Genomic DNA, 20,559 nt, shown 5'->3' with positions numbered 1-20,559 from the left:
GGTGGCCTGCTGAAATTTTCAATGTGAGAATTAGTTCAATATTAAAAAGTAAAAACTGTGTTACAAGAGCTATAAAGTGCATGGACCTAATACTTCACTGCCTTGCGCACTCTTCGTGCAATCACTTAGGCCCAGATTTTGAAAAGAGCGCAGCTCCCGTTTAAGCACAAAATAAGTGTCCAGATTTTCAGTTACGCTCAGCACACTGATGCATGTTGGGTGCTAAATTTCCTTGAAAATCTGGTCGCAGATGAATGCTTGAAAATCTGGACTTGAGTGCTTTCAAAAATCTGACTTGGGGCCTGATCCTCCACCCATCTTGTTTAGAGGTAACACTCCCATTTACTGCAACAGATGCGGGATTAAACCCTTGTACTCATGCAGAGTTGGAAGCTGTCCAGGGCTGAGACTGTCTACTAGTCTGTGTTGGTACAGTGCCTAGCACGATTAGGCCTCATTCTTGGCTGGTCCTTTGGCATTACCATAATAAACTTGATAGATTTTTAAAAAATAAGTTGGTGTAAAACGTTACTATTACAGTTTGGTAGCCTTTTACTCCCACTTTGTGTAAGTGGTTGTACAAGGAGCAAGGCAATAGAGAATAAGGTCTCTTAAGTAGCATACTTTGAAGTGCTCTTCTAAATTTAATTTATGCAACTGGTAGTGTAAGTAAGAGATATTGATCAGTTCGCCTTGTTTCTTTAGGTACAGTACGTGAAGAAGAGGTTTGCTCCACTTTGTCTTTTGATAACATCTGTAAACCAGGGAAACCAAAACTGTACTTAGTAAAGCAGCAGCAGTTGGCTGTATTTAATAAAATCTTCCCTAAGTAGGCTTAGCATCTCCTTTTCCAGTAATGAACAGTGCAATATACATTACAGAAAAGAAACTTTCTAATCAAGCAGACTTTCTGATATTCAGAATAATGGGGATTTAGCCACATAAAACTGTGTGCGTGTGTGTTTGCTTTCAATAAAGATATAGTTAATAGTAACAGCACTTTTTAGTAGTTGCAAATCTTATAGTAGGTTGTATTCAGGTGATGGGCTTCAAGAGAAGTGCACCTACAGTAATGTCAACCTTAGTTTTTGTAGAGAGTGGCATTTTCTTTCCCTTTTACTGGGAGGTATTTTGCTCCTAATTCTCTGCCTAGCACACAGATTGAGGAAACAAATGTTCCCATGTATACATTGTGGCCTCCATCTTGTCCAACACCACCAGAGATTGAACCCTTTAGAGCTAAAGAGCCAGCCTCTTGATGGGTCTGTACCAGACTCTTATCCTCTGTGGATCAGGCACGAAGGGGGACATGTAACAAATACTGAACGATGTGTTACACGTATGTATGTAGAAAAATCGGAGCGGTTTAACTCTGTTCAAGGCCTGTCACAGAGTTATTAGTTGCTTTGGTGAGATCCTCATGTAGTAGTTAAACATAAAACAAAAAACAGTTTAATTCAGAGTTTTAAAATAATTCTGATACAGCAATTTATCAGAAAAGGAATGGAGAACATGGCTTCCCACCATGATCAAATCAGCACTGTGGACGGCTGAGGCATCCAGCCCCAAGATGGTGCCTTTTCTAAAAGAGCAAAAAAAAAAATGGTTTTAAAAAAAGAAATGGTGGTTGCAGTCTGTCAACAGCACCTTGATAGCAGCAGGAGCCTGATTCCCAACATGCATGTCCCATGAACAGCTGAAGCAGACGCTTTCTAAAACTTTTGATTCAACTGTTTCACTCTGAGATCTAAAGTTAAAGCCTTGTAGAATACAGAGCATGGGCTTGTCTACGTGAACAATTAGTTCACACCAAGCTGGGGTGTGAATCTACCGTGCACTAACCTGCCACAGACCAACTGTCCTTGTGCACCCTGCTGTTGTGTTAATAGTTTGTTAGAGCGCTTCGATCTAGTCCTCAAAGCGCTGTATCGAACTGTTAACACACATCAGCAGGGAGTTTGTCCACAGCAGGCCAGTATGGGGTACAGTCACACCTCAGTTTGCTGTGAACTAATTGTTCATGTAAATAAGCCCTCAATTACTTGGACATGGAAGAGATAAAGAGTGCTACACTAGGGATGCAAGGAAAGCATTGAGGGGACGACCTTTTAAAATCTACAGTATCTCTCAAGAAGTTCTGAATGCAGATTTTTATTTTAAACATCATGTGCATTTTAGGCAATTCTAGGGCCTTCAGGATCCATTTTGGTAAAACAGTATTTGTTCCCTTCTTCCTCTTTCCTTAAAATTTGGAGAGACAACCCCCTCACCTTCACCGTTCACTCAAAAAGGGAGAAAAATGACAAATAGGATAAATAAAATTAAGTCTTGAAATTAATTAGATAGTATTGACTGAATTTCTTCCACAGGATAGTGTTCAAGATTTAAGAAAGAGAATTACTGTGCTTGACTGCCAGCTACGGAAATCAGAATCGGCTAGGAAAACCTTTGAGGTGGCCACTGCAAAACTGCTGCAATTTGTAGAGGTAACTTTTTTGCACTGTGGTCTCCAGCAACGTTTTATTTGGGAAAAGATGTGTGTTAATATATCTAAGAGATAAATATGATGAATTAAGCATGAATGTGTAAAACTCTAGTTTGAAAAAAACATTCACAGCTTATACAACCTGCTGAAACACGAGCTAAGGCAGAATTCCATGTAGGGATTTTTGAGACCTTTGAATGTTACTGTGTGTCTAATTGTAACAAGCATTCTTTTGTTTGTGCAGTAAAACCTATGATCTTAACATTGAGAGGTCAAGTTTCTTTACCTGGAAATGGTAAAATGATGCCCATTTGCAATATTAAGAGGCAGATATACATCAGTAAACAGAGGTTATGTTGAAAACATGTTTAAAAAAACAGAATTGTAGCTTGCTGTACGCTTAATCCAACTCAGCCTGTTCTGCACCATTTTATACTGACCCAGTTAGTCAATGTTGCTGTGTCACTTCATACTAGCCGAGGATGTGGTCTACTCATATATTTATTTCACATAGTAGAAAGGTTTATAACATGGACGTATAGATCATATAAACACAACATGGATGTGTTTTAATGAATCTTGGCCAATTCGTCTTTGCCTCCCCCATATGTGGACCTGAGTTGCCCATTGCTGTGAAAATAGGATGATTTTGTGTTATAATTTTCAGGCAGCTTAAAATTGTTACAGCTCCTTCCCCCCCATGCTGACTGCTAATATAAGAAAATCTCCCAGACTTTGTTTTTGAATGTCAGATATGGGGGAAAGGTGTAGCCAGCTTATACAAAAGAGTTCCGTAGGGGGGAAAATTATGTCATTTGAACTGTTATCTTTTATATCTCAGCAATATACCTTATTTGCCTCTACAATTTTACTTCCATGGAGACTGAAAAATTTCTCTTTTTATAATCCTTACATAATGGCCTGCCAATAGGAAAATGTTTGATTTAGCAAATTAGCCTTTCTACTAGTAGATCTGTGGTTAGGGAGATAAAGTCCATATGAAAAGTGTCCTACAATGTATTGTTCATATTTGCATAGATGTGGCTGAGGTGCTTTGGGTTGATAGATTATTGTCCACATGAAAAATCATTTAGGGTTTGTTAGAAGAAAACTGAGACCCCAGCTCATTCTCTGTGGCTAGGAATACAAATTGTGCGTACAAAGTTTGCAGGGAGACAGAAGGTCTTTAAGTAGACGACAAAGCAACAGAAATAGTATGTGAAGCTTATAAAACATTAACTATTCATTTCTTTGATTGTTTGCCAACAGGTTGTACACGAAGTGCTAGCGGACAACTCCATCCCCTTGTCAAATTTAAGGTCAGAAAACCTAAACTTAACTTGTTTTATTGAAGGTAATGTGGTGAAATGATATGAAATATAGCAATACATGTTATTATTGAAAACCTTTGTGACAGGTTTAGAAGCTCCAAAGAACTCATACTAAGCCTTAGCTGTTTTCTTTCTATACTCCCACACATTTCTGAATGCCACTTTTATGAACAGTGGAAATAAAAACACAACACTAGTCTCGGGGCTGCATCTTTCATTAACAATTTTAAGATAAATCAGTTAATCAGAACATAGCCAGCACATCTATGGGCATCTCCATGATTGCATCAGTCAAAGACACTATACCCCTAGCCACAGCTTTCCACCTTATTCTTTCCCCATGCAAAAAGTAAGACTCCTTTTGGTAGAGACTGTCTCTCGCCTATGTCCAGTAATAAGTAGCATCACCACTGTTAGTGCCACCAACATCTGTTTAGTTCCGTTTCTTCTGAGAGTTTAGCATTTGGTTAGGAGGACTTTCAAGGTTACTTCCTGCACCATTTATGTGGCCAAGGACCCTGCCAACAAAGGTGGAATAAAAGAAAAATGTCCATATTCACATATGTCAGAACATTATCAAACCACCCCCAACAGTGCTAGGGAGAAAACGCTTGGCCCACTGCATCAAATAGCTTACGAATGAAATAACCAGCTACCTGCCACATAATGCCTGCAATGAGGGAGAGGGAATAGCCTCTTGCCGCTGGCTAGGGCTGTCTGCCAGAGGGAAAAATTCCTTCCTGATCCTAAATATGGCAACTGGTATAACCTTGTGTACAGTGAGGATTGTACTAGCAAACTCCAGTAGCACTACCTGCTTTTGTTACAAAGCAAGAAGCATTCAAGCCTGTAATCAGAGAAACCATATTTATCTAAACTTTATGAAAGTGAACTGAATTACTTTAATTAAAACACGTTGCAGCTCAGATGTATTCAACAGGATTTAGAGCAGCCTTTGGCCTCTTAAAATACCAATATAATACTATCCTGTCTCACAGGGCAGGTTTCTCCTTGTTCATGTTCAAGAATAAATGCTAATTAGGACCCTATCCTGCAAACCTTATTCATGCAAAATTCCTAATAAAGTCAAATCTGTTTAACTGAAATTATTAGGGGTTTTGTCTCACTGATAGTTTCAGGATCAAGCTCTCAGTCTGTAATGGATGCCTGTTAAGTAGCAAACAAATTCTACCCTTATGTATTTATGCACTAATCCCAGTTGGGTCAATGGGAATCGTAGTTGACTAACAGAGATTGTAAAGAATGAAATGTTGCTAAGTTGGTATACCCTGTTTTCATAGGAGATTCTGAGTACGGAAGCCAGTATAACCTTTGGGTAACTGTAGCAGACTGCTGGGGATATCCAGAGCTGTGAGCCACTGTGTTAACTCTCTGCCTCAACGAGAGTGAGCTTTGCTAGAGATTAGACTGCGTGTCAGCTCCCTGCCGTACCACTCTGTCTTCCTCACCAGTCAAAATCCTCAAGGCTCCGCTGGTCCAAACCTTGCCTAGCTGGTAACAATCAGTAAACTCAAGCTTCCGAGTTCTTCGGAGATGTTTCTCTGCAAAGCACAGCCCCTACCACTGTGCATTCACAAAGGATATTAAGTTTGCTGCTCTTTCAAAGAGACAGTACATCACAGCTTATTAACTTAACTGGGTAAACATACCCTTCCCTTCAAACACAGCACTGCAACGGTTCATAGTAAAAACTAAAACAAATTTATTAACAAAAGGTCATAAGTTAAGTAATATCACATAAAAGGGATAAAGGTCGAAATGGCTACAAGCAAATAAAAGTCAAAACACGCATCTAAATGACTAAAACTTAATCTAGCAAAATACAGTCTTTGTTCAATATGGTTTCTCTTACCCAGGTCTCCTTTCCAAATTTTACTAGCCAGGATCCATCACAAGATCACATCACTTAGTTCCTTTGTCTCCTAAGGTGAAGCATAACACATGGGTTCTTTACTCTCTTATAGTTCAGTGAACCTTTGAAACATTCTTTTGAAGGGTGTACCACCAGATAAAGTTCATTAGTTCATGCCAGGCAAGGAGTGATGGGTCTGGAGGATAAGGCTCCATGCTGGTTCCTCTCCCACTGGTGGTTGCTACAATGCAAGTTGATCTGTTCCTGCAACCTCCGATATTCAAATGAATAACCAATTGACTATGATTGCACCTGGATGGAGGCTTCAGCCTTTCTTTTGTCGGGGACATGGTACACAGGTTTTTCCCAATTTGTCTGATTTGAACACATTTTAGTCCCATATTTCCAGCACAGCTGTGTGGCCCTTTGTGGGTTTTCCAGACATATACTATGCAAGAATATTAACGATCAGTGTGTTGTTAGTTTTCCAGTGATACCTTACCCTACATCTATAAGATATAGATTATGACATTAGTGAGTTGGGGTACACTGAACTGTTCTGCTGAATCTCACTGCTAGAAACTGGGGGCCCTCTTGCCCTCTGACATTGGGGTGTTGTCAGGGTCACAGTAAGTCTGCTGAATTTGATAGCATAATTCCTCTTGATGTTACTGGAATGAGAATAAAACCAACCAAGAGATGTGTTCAACAAGGTGAAAGGATGCCTGCTTTATTTTATTAAAAGGAACATTTTTCCCTTGTAATCTTATAGACAGTTGATCTCTTTGCTGTGTGTTCCTTCCAGTGACCGAAGAGGCACATTGTCTACCAAAACACTCCTGGCACGACTGGGGAGGAATGGACGTACTGTCACGGCAACCCTTGCAGCAGAAGCCAAAGAACTTACTAAATCTGTCCGTGCCATTCTGGAAGTAGATTGTGAGTGTATATATATTTTACCCGCCACCCCCACACAGCATTTCTCCCTTTCACCTTTTGACTGGCAGTTCAGAGTGGAATATTTCAGCAGTTATCAGTTGAACAATAAATCTAATCAGTCATTACCATAGGCTCATCAGAAGAGAGCACATTTGAGCATAATAGCCACTAGGAAAATCCTCAGTGAAAACTGCTGCAGTAGTTCAGACAGTTGTAGCATTTACATTTACTATAGAATCATGAGCTGGAAGAGCAGAGAGGGGATGGCATGCATGCCAGTTCTGTGAATTGGTACCACTTAAAGATTTCCCCAAGCTGAGAGAGTCATCAGGGGCTGGTTACATGGTTACATTTATGGCTACTTTTTAATCATCAGAGCAGCACAGAGCCCCCGGAATAGAGACCAGGGTCTGGCCCAGATTGGGGAGTCAGGAACCTTCTGCAAAGTAATCCCAGCTCTGCTGCTGATTTGCTGTAAGACCTCTGCCTCATTTCCCCCTTTTCTAAAAGGAGACTAATGCCTGCCTTACAAGTTGGTCCTCCCAAGGGTTAATTAGTTGTTTGTACAGGACTTTGAAGATCTCAAGTGTGTTACTGGGTAAAATTTTCCAAAGTGCCTAAGGGCCAGATTTAGATACCTAGTGGGATTTTCAAAACCACCTAGGTGCCTATCTCCCATTGATTTCAGTGAGACTTCACTTCAGCTCTCACTTGTAAATCTTTGCACAAAGAAGGTTATGCAGTTGGAGGCACTGATCACAGTAGACCTATTCACCTGAGTAGGGGCTGCAAGTCCAGGGCCTGATAGAAAATTATCAAGTTTCTACTCTGTTAAATTGATTTGGGGAATTTTAGTGCTGTTTGTGTTTATTTCACCATTCTGGCTGCTCAGGAGGTGCTCAGTATCTCATAGGACTGGGGCATAGATAACTATATCTCCAGAGCAAGAAGCTCGTTGCTGCCTTTAAAATTAGCAGCGTTTTTCCTTTCCTGGTATACTCATAATAATAATAATTATCTATCTCCTTAGGTTTAGGCAGATATGCCAGAATAGTTTATTACATACATATTCCATTGAGAGAAATAATAATTGATTTCATTTATGTGGCTGGGATGTGTTCTCCAATTCATTGAATGTCATGTAATAAATCATAGCTAGCCTTTTACAGAATGCCTGTAATTCCATCCAAAGAAAGTAGGCTACATGAAACCCAATCCCTTATTACAGCCAATATTTAGAATTAAAACTAGGCCATAGAAGAATGTGACATCACTCATATTCCCTTATGAAAATTAATTAGCTGTTTCCTTGAATTATTTCTAACAAATTGTGTGCTGCTCGGGTTATTTTTAGTTTGGAATTTCTGACATCTGTATTAACCTAAAGAGAGAGAGAAATCCTGCTGTCCCTTTTCTCCTAGATAGATCAGCTTTCATTCACAGCATAGCAGTTTAATAAACCAGAAAAATATTTCTTCTGAGGTTTAAACTAGCTACATGTAGACATTTCTGAAAGAGATGTTCTGATCAGTACATCGCATTCTTCAAATGTTTGCTGGGCAAATAAGTGCCATGAAAGCTTCTTACATTAGATGCCTGTAATGAAGTGCAGCAAAGCGAGAGTATTATAGTGGTGATTGCAGCAATTTGGTGCCATGCAGCAAATCATTTAAAGAGCTGCCGTAGTATCTAAGGGATCAAGTTTTTCATTTTAGCTTTGTGCTTCCACCTTCCCTTCTCTTTTGCACACTGCCTTTCCTCCTAGGTGGTTCATGAGCAGGCACTCCACTGCCAAAAAGATCATGAAGGTAGGAAATGCTGGTTTAGTACATGGACATTATTTTAATCCAGTTCAGTAATATCCATCACTCTTCATAAAACACATGCCAGGGACTTCAGATAATGTGATTGCCCTAGCCTGTGAAAGTCCAGGAGGACAAGCTCACTTACTCAGAATGAAGTACCATAGGGGGTTCCAGAAATTTGGGGTTCTCCTTTCACTAGGCCTAATCCAAAGCTCACTGAAGTCAGTAGAAAGATTCCCACTGACTTCAATGGGCTTTGGACCAAACTCATGATGATGATGTGCAGCCTAATTTGGGAGCCCTCCAGAACACGAGCTTTAAGGACTCAAGTACTTAAACCAAACTGTCCCAGTTTTTCCTTCCAAAATATCAAAGTTCCATCAGAATGAGTGTGTGTTCTTTAAGGTCTTTGAATATTGTCTTTCATAATTGATGAAGTGATGAAATGATATAGTGTCGAAGGGAACAAATGCTCTCCAAGCTTCTAAATCTATTAGCAGCCCATCAGAGGAGGATGGGGGTGTTTTATTTAATATTGACTCTCAGCTGGTGGAAGGGAACCATTAGTGGCAATTGTACCAGGGACTATTTTGGATTGATACTAGATAAAACTCATCCTAAACCTCTAATATGTTTTTATTTATGGAGAGGCATAGACTCAACTATTGTTAAGGCTGAAACTAGTGTTCTCTCATAAGCCACATTTTAATATTCAAACACACCTTTGTTAAAGTACAATCAGTGCACCTGAAATGTCACAGTTGTGAGTTTATCCCAGGATAGAACTTTCCAGGAAAGTTTCAGGCAGATTGGATGAGGAATTTTGGTGTTGTAGAGGTTCCGGAATTGTATAAAACGAGCTGAATTTCCTAACTTTGTAATGCATTACTTTTACGTTATTTACTGTGATATATTTTTTGCATCTTAATCCCATGTTAATGAAGGGTGGGTTTTTTGTTAGTGTTGCTAGGGAATGAGAATAGACTAGTTGTATTCTTGAGGTAAACTTTAGCAAGTTTTACAATATTTGTGTATTTCTAGGTTGCCTCTGTAAATCCATTGTTACCTGACATCTCTGTCCAAATGCAAAAGTCTTGCCAGTTTATAACTAGAGATTGTACTAGACTGCATGAGAGTGCAAAACTAAGAGATTATGGTGGTTTATGACAGGATCCCCAGTAGAGAGCATCCAAATGGCTGTCTATTTTGATCATATGTACCTATAGTTGAGGGGATGTGTCAGTGATGATCTAGCTCAGCTAGCTTAACTTTTAAAAATAAAACAAAAATGGCCCTACAGATACATTACAGGATTTTTTGGTTTGCTTTTTCATCCCTTTATGGAACACGTGAAGAATTTTGGTGGGAACAGCCATTACAACAAACATTTATTTTATCTGTCTGCTACCTGCCTTTTAGACTGGTACTAAATAAGTTTCTTTGGCCAGGTTACGTTTCAAACAGCAAGTTACCTCAAGTGCCTATACACAAATGCAAGAAGCCTGGGAAACAAGCAGGGAGAACTGGAAGTCCTGGCACAGTCAAGGAATTATGATGTGATTGGAATAACAGAGACTTGGTGGGATAACTCACATGACTGGAGTACTGTCATGGATGGATATAAACTGTTCAGGAAGGACAGGCAGGGCAGAAAAGGTGGGGCAGTTGCATTGTATGTAAGGAAGCAGTATGACTGCTCAGAGCTCCGGTATGAAACTGCAGAAAAACCTGAGAGTCTCTGGATTAAGTTTAGAAGTGTGAGCAACAAGGGTGATGTCGTGGTGGGAGTCTGCTATAGACCACCGGACCAGGGGGATGAGGTGGACGAGGCTTTCTTCCGGCAACTAATGGAAGTTACTAGATCACAGGCCCTGGTTCTCATGGGAGATTTCAATCACCCTGATAACTGCTGGGAGAGTAATACAGTGGTGCACCGACAATCCAGGAAGTTTTTGGAAAGTGTAGGGGACAGTTTCCTGGTGCAAGTGCTGGAGCTAGGCGCAGAGCTCTTCTTGACCTGCTGGGCAGGATCCCCTGGGAGAATAACATGAGGGGGAAAGGAGTCCAGGAGAGCTGGCTGTATTTTAAAGAATCCTTATTGAGGTTACAGGGACAAACCATCCCGATGTGTAGAAAGAATAGTAAATATGGCAGGCAACCAGCTTGGCTTAACAGTGAAATCCTTGCTGATCTTAAACACAAAAAAGAAGCTTACAAGAAGTGGAAGATTGGACAAATGACCAGGGAAGAGTACAAAAATATTGCTCGGGCATGCAGGAGTGAAATCACGAAGGCCAAATCACACCTTGAGTTGCAGCTAGCAAGAGATGTTAAGAGTAACAAGAAGGGTTTCTTCAGGTATGTTAGCAACAAGAAGAAAGTCAAGGAAAGTGTGGGCCACTTATTGAATGAGGGAGGCAACCTAGTGACAGAGGATGTGGAAAAAGCTAACGTACTCAATGCTTTTTTTGCCTCTGTCTTCACGAACAAGGTCAGCTCCCAGACTGCTGCACTGGGGAGCACAGCATGGGGAGGAGGTGACCAGCCCTCTGTGGAGAAAGAAGTGGTTCGGGACTATTTAGAAAAGCTGGATGAGCGCAAGTCCATGGGGCTGGATGCGCTGCATCCGAGAGTGCTAAAGGAGTTGGCGGATGTGATTGCAGAGCCATTGGCCATTACCTTTGAAAACTCATGGCAATCGGGGGAGGTCCTGGATGACTGGAAAAAGGCTAATGTAGTGCCCATCTTTAAAAAAGGGAAGAAGGAGGATCCTGGGAACTACAGGCCAGTCAGCCTCACCTCAGTCCCTGGAAAAATCATAGAGCAGGTCCTCAAGGAATCAATTCTGAAGCACTTAGAGGAGAGGAAAGTGATCAGGAACAGTCAGCATGGATTCACCAAGGGCAAGTCACGCCTGACTAATCTAATTGCCTTCTATGACGAGATAACTGGCTCTGTGGATGAAGGGAAAGCAGTGGACGTGTTGTTCCTTGACTTTAGCAAAGCTTTTGACGTGGTCTCCCACAGTATTCTTGCCAGCAAGTTAAAGAAGTATGGACTGGATGAATGGTCTATAAGGTGGATAGGAGGCTGGCTAGATTGTCGGGCTCAACGGGTAGTGATCAATGGCTCCATGTCTAGTTGGCAGCCGGTATCAAGTGGAGTGCCCCAAGGGTCGGTCCTGGGGCCGGTTTTGTTCAATATCTTCATTAATGATCTGGAGGATGGTCGTGGATTGCACCGTCAGCAAGTTTGCAGATGACACTAAACTGGGAGGAGAGGTAGATACGCTAGAGGGTAGGGATAGGATACAGAGGGACCTAGACAAATTAGAGGATTGGACCAAAAGAAATCTGATGAGGTTCAACAAGGACAAGTGCAGAGTCCTGCACTTAGGACGGAAGAATCCCATGCACCGCTACAGACTAGGGACCGAATGGCTAGGCAGCAGTTCTGCAGAAAAGGACCTAAGGGTTACAGTGGACGAGAAGATGGATATGAGTCAACAGTGTGCCGTTGTTGCCAAGAAGGCCAATGGCATTTTGGGATGTATAAGTAGGGGCATTCCCAGCAGATTGAGGAATGTGATCATTCCCCTGTATTCGACATTGGTGAGGCCTTATCTGGAGTACTGTGTCCAGTTTTGGGCCCCACACTACAAGAAGGATGTGGAAAAATTGGAAAACTTCCAGCGGAGGGCAACAAAAATTATTAGGGTGCTGGAACACGACTTATGAGGAGAGGCTGAGGGAACTGGGATTATTTAGTCTGCGGAAGAGAAGAATGAGGGGGGATTTGATAGCTCCTTTCAGGTAGTTGAAAGCGGGTTCCAAAGAGGATGGATCTAAACTGTTCTCAGTGGTAGCAGATGACAGAACGAGGAGTAATGGTCTCAAGTTGCAGTGGGGGAGATTTAGGTTGGATATTAGGAAAAACTTTTTCACTAGGAGAGTGATGAAACACTGGAATGCTTTACCTAGGGAGGTGGTGGAATCTCCTTCCTTAGATGTTTTTAAGGTCAGGCTTGACAAAGCCCTGGCTGGGACGATTTAGTTGAGGGATTGGTCCTGCTTTGAGCAGGGGGTTGGACTAGATGACCTCCTGAGGTCCCTTCCAACCCTGATATTCTCTGATTCATGTGCATACATTTATGTGAATCCTTACATTGTCAGGAACTGAAAACCTCTTATCCTGCCTTGTGTATACAAGAGTGCATAAAACATTGTGTGAGAGAGGCTTCTGAATAAGTAGATGCTGAAATTTCACAAAAATGCTGTGAGAGCTGGAATTAGAGTAGCTGAAATAGAGGGCCAGAATAATTAATTTATCATTTGATTTATCATAGCATTATTCATTGCAAAGACATTGTATGTTGCATGTTAAATAATTGTATCTAATTTGTAATTATGATCTAAATCGAACTACCAATAATGTCTTTTTCAGCAAGCAAAAATATTGTCCGACAAGTAACAATTTTTTTTCCTTTTGGGGGAATGTGTGGGGAGAGAGAAGCAGGTTGTACCATTGGGGATGGATATGTTATGTCATGTTAAATTATTTCTGTCAGACTACCCAGGAAATCATGCAAGAGAAACCTTTAGACCTAAATGCAATTGAAGACTAACATCTGGTTGTGTCAAATATTAAAGATAGGATTCAGTTCGAAAGCTCTAGAGCCATAGCATGGATCCATTTTGTGAACCTGAGAGTTAAAAATAGCTCTGCAGAGAAGGATTTAAAGATTGAACCTCATCCTTCTGGGTTCATTCTGATTTGGATAGCATTACAGATAGACTCAGGCTCTGCTGAGCTTGTATATGAGATTAAAGCATTAAAGCTCTCCAAGCTTAACAAAAAAAAAAAAAAAGAAAAAAGTTGCAGAGTAAATATTCAACAGTTCTCGGCAATCCTCTGAACCAGATTTTCACAGAATGTTCCCCACGTGTTCTACCAGAGTGGCTGATTTAAAGAGAGACATTAGTGCCTGCACCAGTTCATAAACTGTGTACCAAAGAATAATGTTTAGTGAATGTTGCAGTGAAGAGTGAGGGATTTTACTCTTTTTAGCATGGAGCATCCCATGTAATAGTTTGTTAATGATATATTTTTAGAGTTAAAGCAGTGGAGCAAAACTTGCTGAGCAGATAACTTGGATATTCATTTTGCATAAGATGTAGTTGAAGAAACATACCCAGATCGAAACTGTTTTTCTGAAGAAGGCTATTAATTTACTTATAGTAAATGTGTCATGAAAGTCTAACTTTGTGAACTCTGCTTTGTGAAGAACTGTTTCAGAAGAATCTTGATAAAACACAGGATGGGGTCCAGAAAGTATGGATTATCCCCACAAACAGCTGTCTTCCTGCATGGGGAAGATAATGAAAAAAAAATTGTATTCCTCACAATCTCCCAGCACGTGGTGCCTTCTCTCTGATGGTAATGGAAATCCATAGCATGATTGTGTAGGTGGCACTGTTGCTGAAGGACAGTGGCTACATGAAGGTAGTTTGGCAACTCCATCAGCAAGTGGGGACTATAGCAGAAGTAGCTCACCTGCACTCAGCCTTTTGAAAGATAGTTAGACTTTTTTGTATATTAATCACCTTGGAACCCTGTTCTTCCCAGCAAGTTACCCAGTCATGTCAAGAAGAAATACTTCCATCCTGCAGAGGAGAATCGAGCACCAATGAAATACTGTAGCATTTGAAAGTAGTCTGCTGGCTGCACTTAGTAATTCATATGGTGAAAATCAAATTGTAAGGGTTCAGGAAACCATAATCCTCCCTTCCAATACGAGCAAACTTTAAAAAAAAAATCCAGCGAGACATTGGCGATGTCAAAAATCTGATTATCCTTTGGAACATGAAAAAAAACAAGGAGTCCTTGTGGCACCTTAGAGACTAACAAATTTATTTGAGCATAAGCTTTTGTGGGCTAGAACCCACTTCATCAGATCTTATCTCTCATGGCATAGCAATCCTTAGGCATTTCAAAACCTGCACTACCATAATTGAATTCTCAAGTTTTCTGACTCTTTATTTCACACTCCACCTCCAAGGTATCTACCCAAAATACAGTCCTACCGTTGTTGATGTAATCCCATTATGTCAGCAGTAAACCATTAAGTGTTTTGAAGCCTGCTTCTCTGCACAGCAAGAAACTTACAAATGCATCCTAAAACATTTTCTCACTCATAGATTCCAGGGCCAGGAGGGATCATTGTGATCATGGAATCTGACTTCCTGTATAACACAGGTCATACAACTTCCCCAAAATAATTCCTAGAGCATATTTTTTAGACACAGTGTGTCTTTAATTTGGAATCTGACATATATGGCAGTCATGCTGAAGTTTATTAAAAGCTTCTTTCCAAATAACTATATCTCCTCTAAAAGGACCTGTTCACCTAATAAAATGTTGCAGCCTTCTAGATGCTGCCAGTCACCATGCATAAATATGTTTTATTGGGATAGTCCTACAGGCAAAAGTTTAGCAGGCCAAGTGTTGCTTGTATTCGTTTCAAAGTAATTTTAATTGCCTATTGTGTTGTATGTATCACATCACAGCTACATTTTTGGCCTGATCCTGAAAGATGCTGAGTACCCACAACGCCAAATGAAATCAGTGAACATTGCAGATGCTCAGCGCTAGTCAGCCCCTTCTCGCTTGATAATCTAGATACTGCTGACTTAGACCAGTTCTGTGCCCCAGAAGTCTCTGACAACTGACAGACTCTTTACCAGCTGAAATATGGAGACAAAACATAGTAACTTGCTGTATAACTACAGGGCTGTTCGCTGTCCCATCCCCTTCCTCTGCTAATCAGTACGCGACCCTAAGAGAGACAAGGCAGCAGTTCTTCCCGAGTAACAGATTTGGTGCCTGAGTCTGCATGCTCTTGTTTATATCAAGGGTCAATAGTATCGCTCCCAAGAGAAAAAGAAGGAAGTGCATTTGTTGAATTTCAGCAAACTTGTAAAAGGCATGAAGATTTATAAGCACAAACCATTGTCAGTATCATGAACTAGATAGGAAAAAAGACTTCAAGTATGTTGCAGGGATTAGACATTAAACTGACCTGTGTACTGCATCATTATCACCTTTGCAATAAAACACACTTGGACGATTAAATGAAAATGTTGTAGATCCTAATTAGAAGATTTGGGCTTTTTGAGAATAGGAGTAGTAATTGCCACTTTTGGAAGCTTGGGTGAGGCTCAGGGAGCAAAACAGAAGCTGACCTTCAGCATGTAAACGAATGTGTGAAGATATGTGGTATATTAACATCTCTTTATGCTAATAGCTAAAAGAAATGTGTGACGATAATCAGCAATTGAATGATCAATTTAATTTCTTTAACGGTTAGAAAGGACAAATTAACAAAACTAAAGGCAGAACAGAAGGATCAGGGGCAAGATCACTGGAAAGCAAGTTTACCCTGATACTCTTTTAACTTTGATTATAAAATACAATGCATTACTATTGCTCATTTGGGGTTTTTTGTTTGGTTAGTTTTGGTCATTTGGTGAAGAGAAAAATTGTGTTACCCTAGACTGAGAAAAAATATAAATTCTTCGGTTGAATTGTTCAGAAAGGTTTGTCCTCATAGTGATTTCATTAATGAATTGTTTAAATTGGAAAAAGGTTTTATGTTGACCTGTCCTTGTCTCTTAGCACAGTTGTTCAGAATGTGATCCACTGTTTCCCAGAGCAGCTACTGAGGGGTCTGTGGAAAACTGTCTGGTCAGATAGGGCCTGATCTGAAGCCAGTTGAAATCAATGGAGAGATTCCCATTGTTTTCAATGGGTTTTGGATCAAACCCATACTGGTAGCATATCTCCGTGATTTCAGCTGCTACACTGCATTAAAAATACAGTGAATTCTTTCCTAATGTTACTTATTTGTGTAAGCAATTGCTAGCTGCCTGGATCCAAAATAAACCATGTTTGGTGACCATCCCACTGGTAGGGCTTTTTAGACAGGCATGAGGCTATGCTTCCTATAATAATGGTGGGCCTGGAAAAAATTGTAGGTGTCTGGTTGGCTGAATTCCTGTTGAATGATTATTTTAATGCTGCTGGGATTTTTATTGTAGTATTAATTATGTGTTAGGGTCTCTAGAGCTTTGTGTAGGTATCTTTTTATTATTTAAATCTAAAATGGTTCTTACAAAGATGTGATCACAAATGGTAGGGAAGGTGGCTTGCATAATTATGATTGAGAGTTGACTGAATAATTGATTTTTTTCAGTTTGGTGGCTGACTCAAAAAGATGAAAAAAAAAATCCATTCATTTTGATCCCAAACTTTATTTATTTATTTTTGGGGCGGGTGGGGAAGAGTTCTTACCAAAATGAAAAACTGGGTGGGGGGAATGTGTTTTGAGTCAAAGGAAATGTTTCATTCAACCCAAAACAGATTTCTTTTGTTTACATTTTGAGGTGTATTTTACCCTTTTAGCTAGATTTGTTTGTTTTTTTTAAATTAAATTTCAAAATAAAATGTCATTTTGAAACAAAAAGTCAAAACGTTTTGTTTCAAAAATGTCAGACTCAACTGTTTTTTGACTTTTTAGTTCAGCTGAAGCTATTCGCCAAGTTCGACCCACATTCAAATAGTTTTGATTGTTCCAAAATTGCATGTTTTGATGAATATAGCATCCAATAGAAAAATTCCACCGTGCTCCAATGAGGCTGTCCACAGGACAAATCTTTAAGATAGGTTCAAAGAGTAGGAAAAGTTTGAGAACCTTCCTCACCTTAGTAGATATACTACAGCTCCATTCCACATTTTACCAGGCTAGATAATTTCTGCTGCGTACTCTAGAAGGGAAACCCATGGCGTTATCTCTGTTTATACATACACCTTAACTATAGTGCACAGATTTATAGAAGTTTAATGAGTATGCTCCGAGGTCAGTTTAAAAAGTAGCGGAAAGAACATGCAGGTCAGTTCATTGTATTCTGTTTTTGAGAAATGTCTCCCTTAAGAATGACAGAGACAAGACTGAGAAGGTGAATGGAATTTAAGTTTTATTTCCTGGTGTCAGGCTCCATCAGTCACAGTTTGTTGTGGAAAGACATGATATAGTGTACCTTAAATATTGACAGCCAGATGTACATAAAAATTTAAGCACAGAGGTGCTCTGTGCTTTAGGTATCAGTCTTCCTCCCACTGACACACATGTACATTGTTTTTTCCACTCCATTCTGTTGTATTGTTTTACACGGGTTCATTTATTAAACATCTCACCAGTTCCGCCAATTAACTGTAACAGATCTGTATGGCATTACACCACTAATACTGAGGTATTTGTTATACTGAAAATTATATGGATTTATATTTGTAAATCGTTTGTTTTTTAATGATAGAGTTTTGTATGTGTGTGAATTTAATGCTGATGAAAGGTGCCAGACTGACATTCCCTGGAAGCAAGTCCTCTCGTAATCCCCAGGATAGCTGCAGCAGAAGCAGCAATAACATAAGCTTCCCCTCATTACCCTGGCATTGTACCTCATACGTAACCAGCACAGGGGCCTGAAGTGGTTTTCTGAATCTTCTCAGTGGGTTTGATTCTGCTCTCATTGAAGTTAGTGGCAAAACTGTCCTTGATTTCAATGTGACTGGGATTGGATCCCATGGATATTCAATCCTTGGCTTTTCTGGTGAGACTGTAATTTAGGGTACAAATTAGTGACAAGGGGGGCGGTATTATTATGTGGATGCTCATCCACTAAGAACTGGACTGAGACCATCAATCTAATTTCACATGAATAGCCATGAAATGAAAACGAAGTACAGCCGCTGCTGACGTGGGCCAGATTTGGACTAGTGACCCACTTCCTTTATTAATTTATTTCAAGTCTTGCCCAGTTCCCTTTATATTTTTCTCTGCCAATTGGTCCACTGTGGGCTTTCGTTCAAGTCATGTTTTCATTCAAGTCATGATTCTTCCTGGGAAATATTCAAGGTTTATAAATGCCTGAAACTTGATAAGATGGTAGAGAATCATAATTAGGTCTGACGGTAGATTGCTATTGTATCTGCCCAAGGTTTATCTCACAGTGACGTAATTCCTTTAGATGATTTTTCTTTTATTGCAGTCTCTCAACATGACTCAGACTTTGGGCATTATTCTTACTGGACATTAGACACATACAATTCCAAGACTTGGTTTTAATCTGTAACTTTTGAAGAAAATTTTAGAGAGGAAGATTTATTATCAAGGTGCTGATTAGGCCTGGATCCTCCGCTATGAAGAGGCAGCAAGCAGCGTGTATTTGTGCTGGGCCAGTATCCTGGTAACACATAAAGCACCCACAGGACCATTCTAAATTCTGCTGGTTGCCAGCGGCACCACCCATGCCTACTTTTCCCAGACCAGGCCTTCTAAACTAACAGCAGGGGGGGCCTGGCCCACGAGCTGCAATACTGATTTTTTGTCATTGGAGGAGGATGTCACTACACTGGGATTGTCCTTCCAATGTTGGCTATGCATCAAAGTGGCTACTCCACCCCACAAGATCTGGGGCTAATTTTATAATTACAGAACATTCAGTAACTTTTTAATTTTAACCAGCAAATTGTGGTTTCTGTGGATCCACCTCTCAGATGTTTGGAACAGATGAGCAAAATGATTGCCATAAAGGTCTAAACTGAGCAGAGAGAAACTTTTTAGGTTGATTTATCCAGAGGTTTTCAACTTTAAAAATATAGAAAGATAAATTAATCTCTGGTGTAAAGTCGTTGATCCCAGCAGGTATGAATTTGTCCCTGTCTTTTTTTTTTATTGAGTAGATTTTCAGACTGCTGGAATATCCTTGTGGAAGCTATACAAGAGCTGTATTAATTTATAAATGGCTTGAAATTCTAGCATAATCACTTAGTTGCTGCACTTGTGTATCAGAATGGAGAACTGGTATAGCACCCCCTTGAGTATGAATGAATAAATGGAATTGCATGTATGTGATGTAAAACCAAGACCTATCACAAGGTAACAGAGAATTCAGCTCTTCAAATTAAGATGAATTCCTGAGTTAGGACTATTATTGGATTGTAACAGAACTATACTGCTTCCACTTTTTTGTAAGATTCTTGAGTACTTTATCCACATTTTCCCCCTCTAGGTTCAGTGCAGACTCCTCTCAGTCATTGACCAGTAGACCTGTCTAGTTCTCTTAGAAGGCAGATTTATTATTATCCTTATCTCTGTCCTTGTTGTGGCTTTTATTTTTGCCTTCCTTGCTTAGCTAGCAGGTGAGATAAATGTCTGTTTTCATGTTTGGTCTTAACACCTATCAGTTACCTGCAGCATATAATATTCACTATAATAACACTTTTGAGATGATCCTGGGTTTAAAAGTTGCCAAATTTCATCATCTTAGTGGAATAACATCACGTAGTGGGCGAAGGCTATTGTAATAACTGAATGGAGGGCTATGTAAAGAAATCTCATAACCTCATGTTAACCAATTTAAAGTGGTGACTTATTCCTCAGACCAAGAACTCTAAGTGCATATGTTAGGGATAAATCTGATGTGAGTGATACTAACAATATGGGTTGTTGATACTGATCTCCTTAATGGCAGTGCTTAGCTTCTGACTTTTGCTAGTTATTCATTGTTGTGCTAAACCAGGGGTTCTTAAACTGGGGGTCGGGACCCCTCGGGGGTCACGAGCTGTCAGCCTCCACCCAAAACCCCGCTTTGCCTCCAGCATTTATAATGGTGTTAAATATATAAACAAGTGTTTTTAATTTGTAAGAGGGGGGTCACACTCCGAGTTTTGCTATGTGAAAGGGGTCACCAGTACAATAGTTTGAGAACCACTGTGCTAAACTGAAAACATAGAACAGTAGCAAGTTACGGATATTATTATGATGGCATCAAGGTCCAAAGGATGCATTTCTCTACATGAGTATCTTATCAGTTGAGATAACAAAGCAAGCAACTTAATTTAAAACATTCGCTTTTATGTGCAGTTTTATGTGTCCATAAATCAGAAATATGAATTCAATTGTATTAATTGAAATCATGTTGACAAGATACAAATGTTGATATAGATAAACTTACCATAAGACCAAGAGTGCATGGAATATGGAAAATGAAGCAAGCATATAGAATGCAT

The 20,559-nt window shown here is 40.0% G+C and overlaps 1 protein-coding gene across 4 annotated transcripts in view; it reads left to right on the top strand.

The window, feature by feature from the left end:
* STXBP4 (syntaxin binding protein 4) overlaps window positions 1-20,559 on the top strand; it is a 145,281-nt gene that overhangs the window by 67,687 nt on the left and 57,035 nt on the right. For all 4 annotated transcript variants that reach the window (XM_074972241.1, XM_074972242.1, XM_074972243.1 and 1 more), the window contains 3 exons: window positions 2,370-2,486; window positions 3,755-3,804; window positions 6,495-6,628. In XM_074972241.1, coding sequence (XP_074828342.1) covers window positions 2,370-2,486; window positions 3,755-3,804; window positions 6,495-6,628 — 301 coding nt within the window. The remainder of the gene's footprint in view (window positions 1-2,369; window positions 2,487-3,754; window positions 3,805-6,494; window positions 6,629-20,559) is intronic.

This window comes from Natator depressus, chromosome 14, assembly GCF_965152275.1.
Source record: "Natator depressus isolate rNatDep1 chromosome 14, rNatDep2.hap1, whole genome shotgun sequence".
Taxonomy (NCBI): domain Eukaryota; kingdom Metazoa; phylum Chordata; order Testudines; family Cheloniidae; genus Natator; species Natator depressus.
This window is presented reverse-complemented; position numbering and strand designations above follow the sequence as displayed.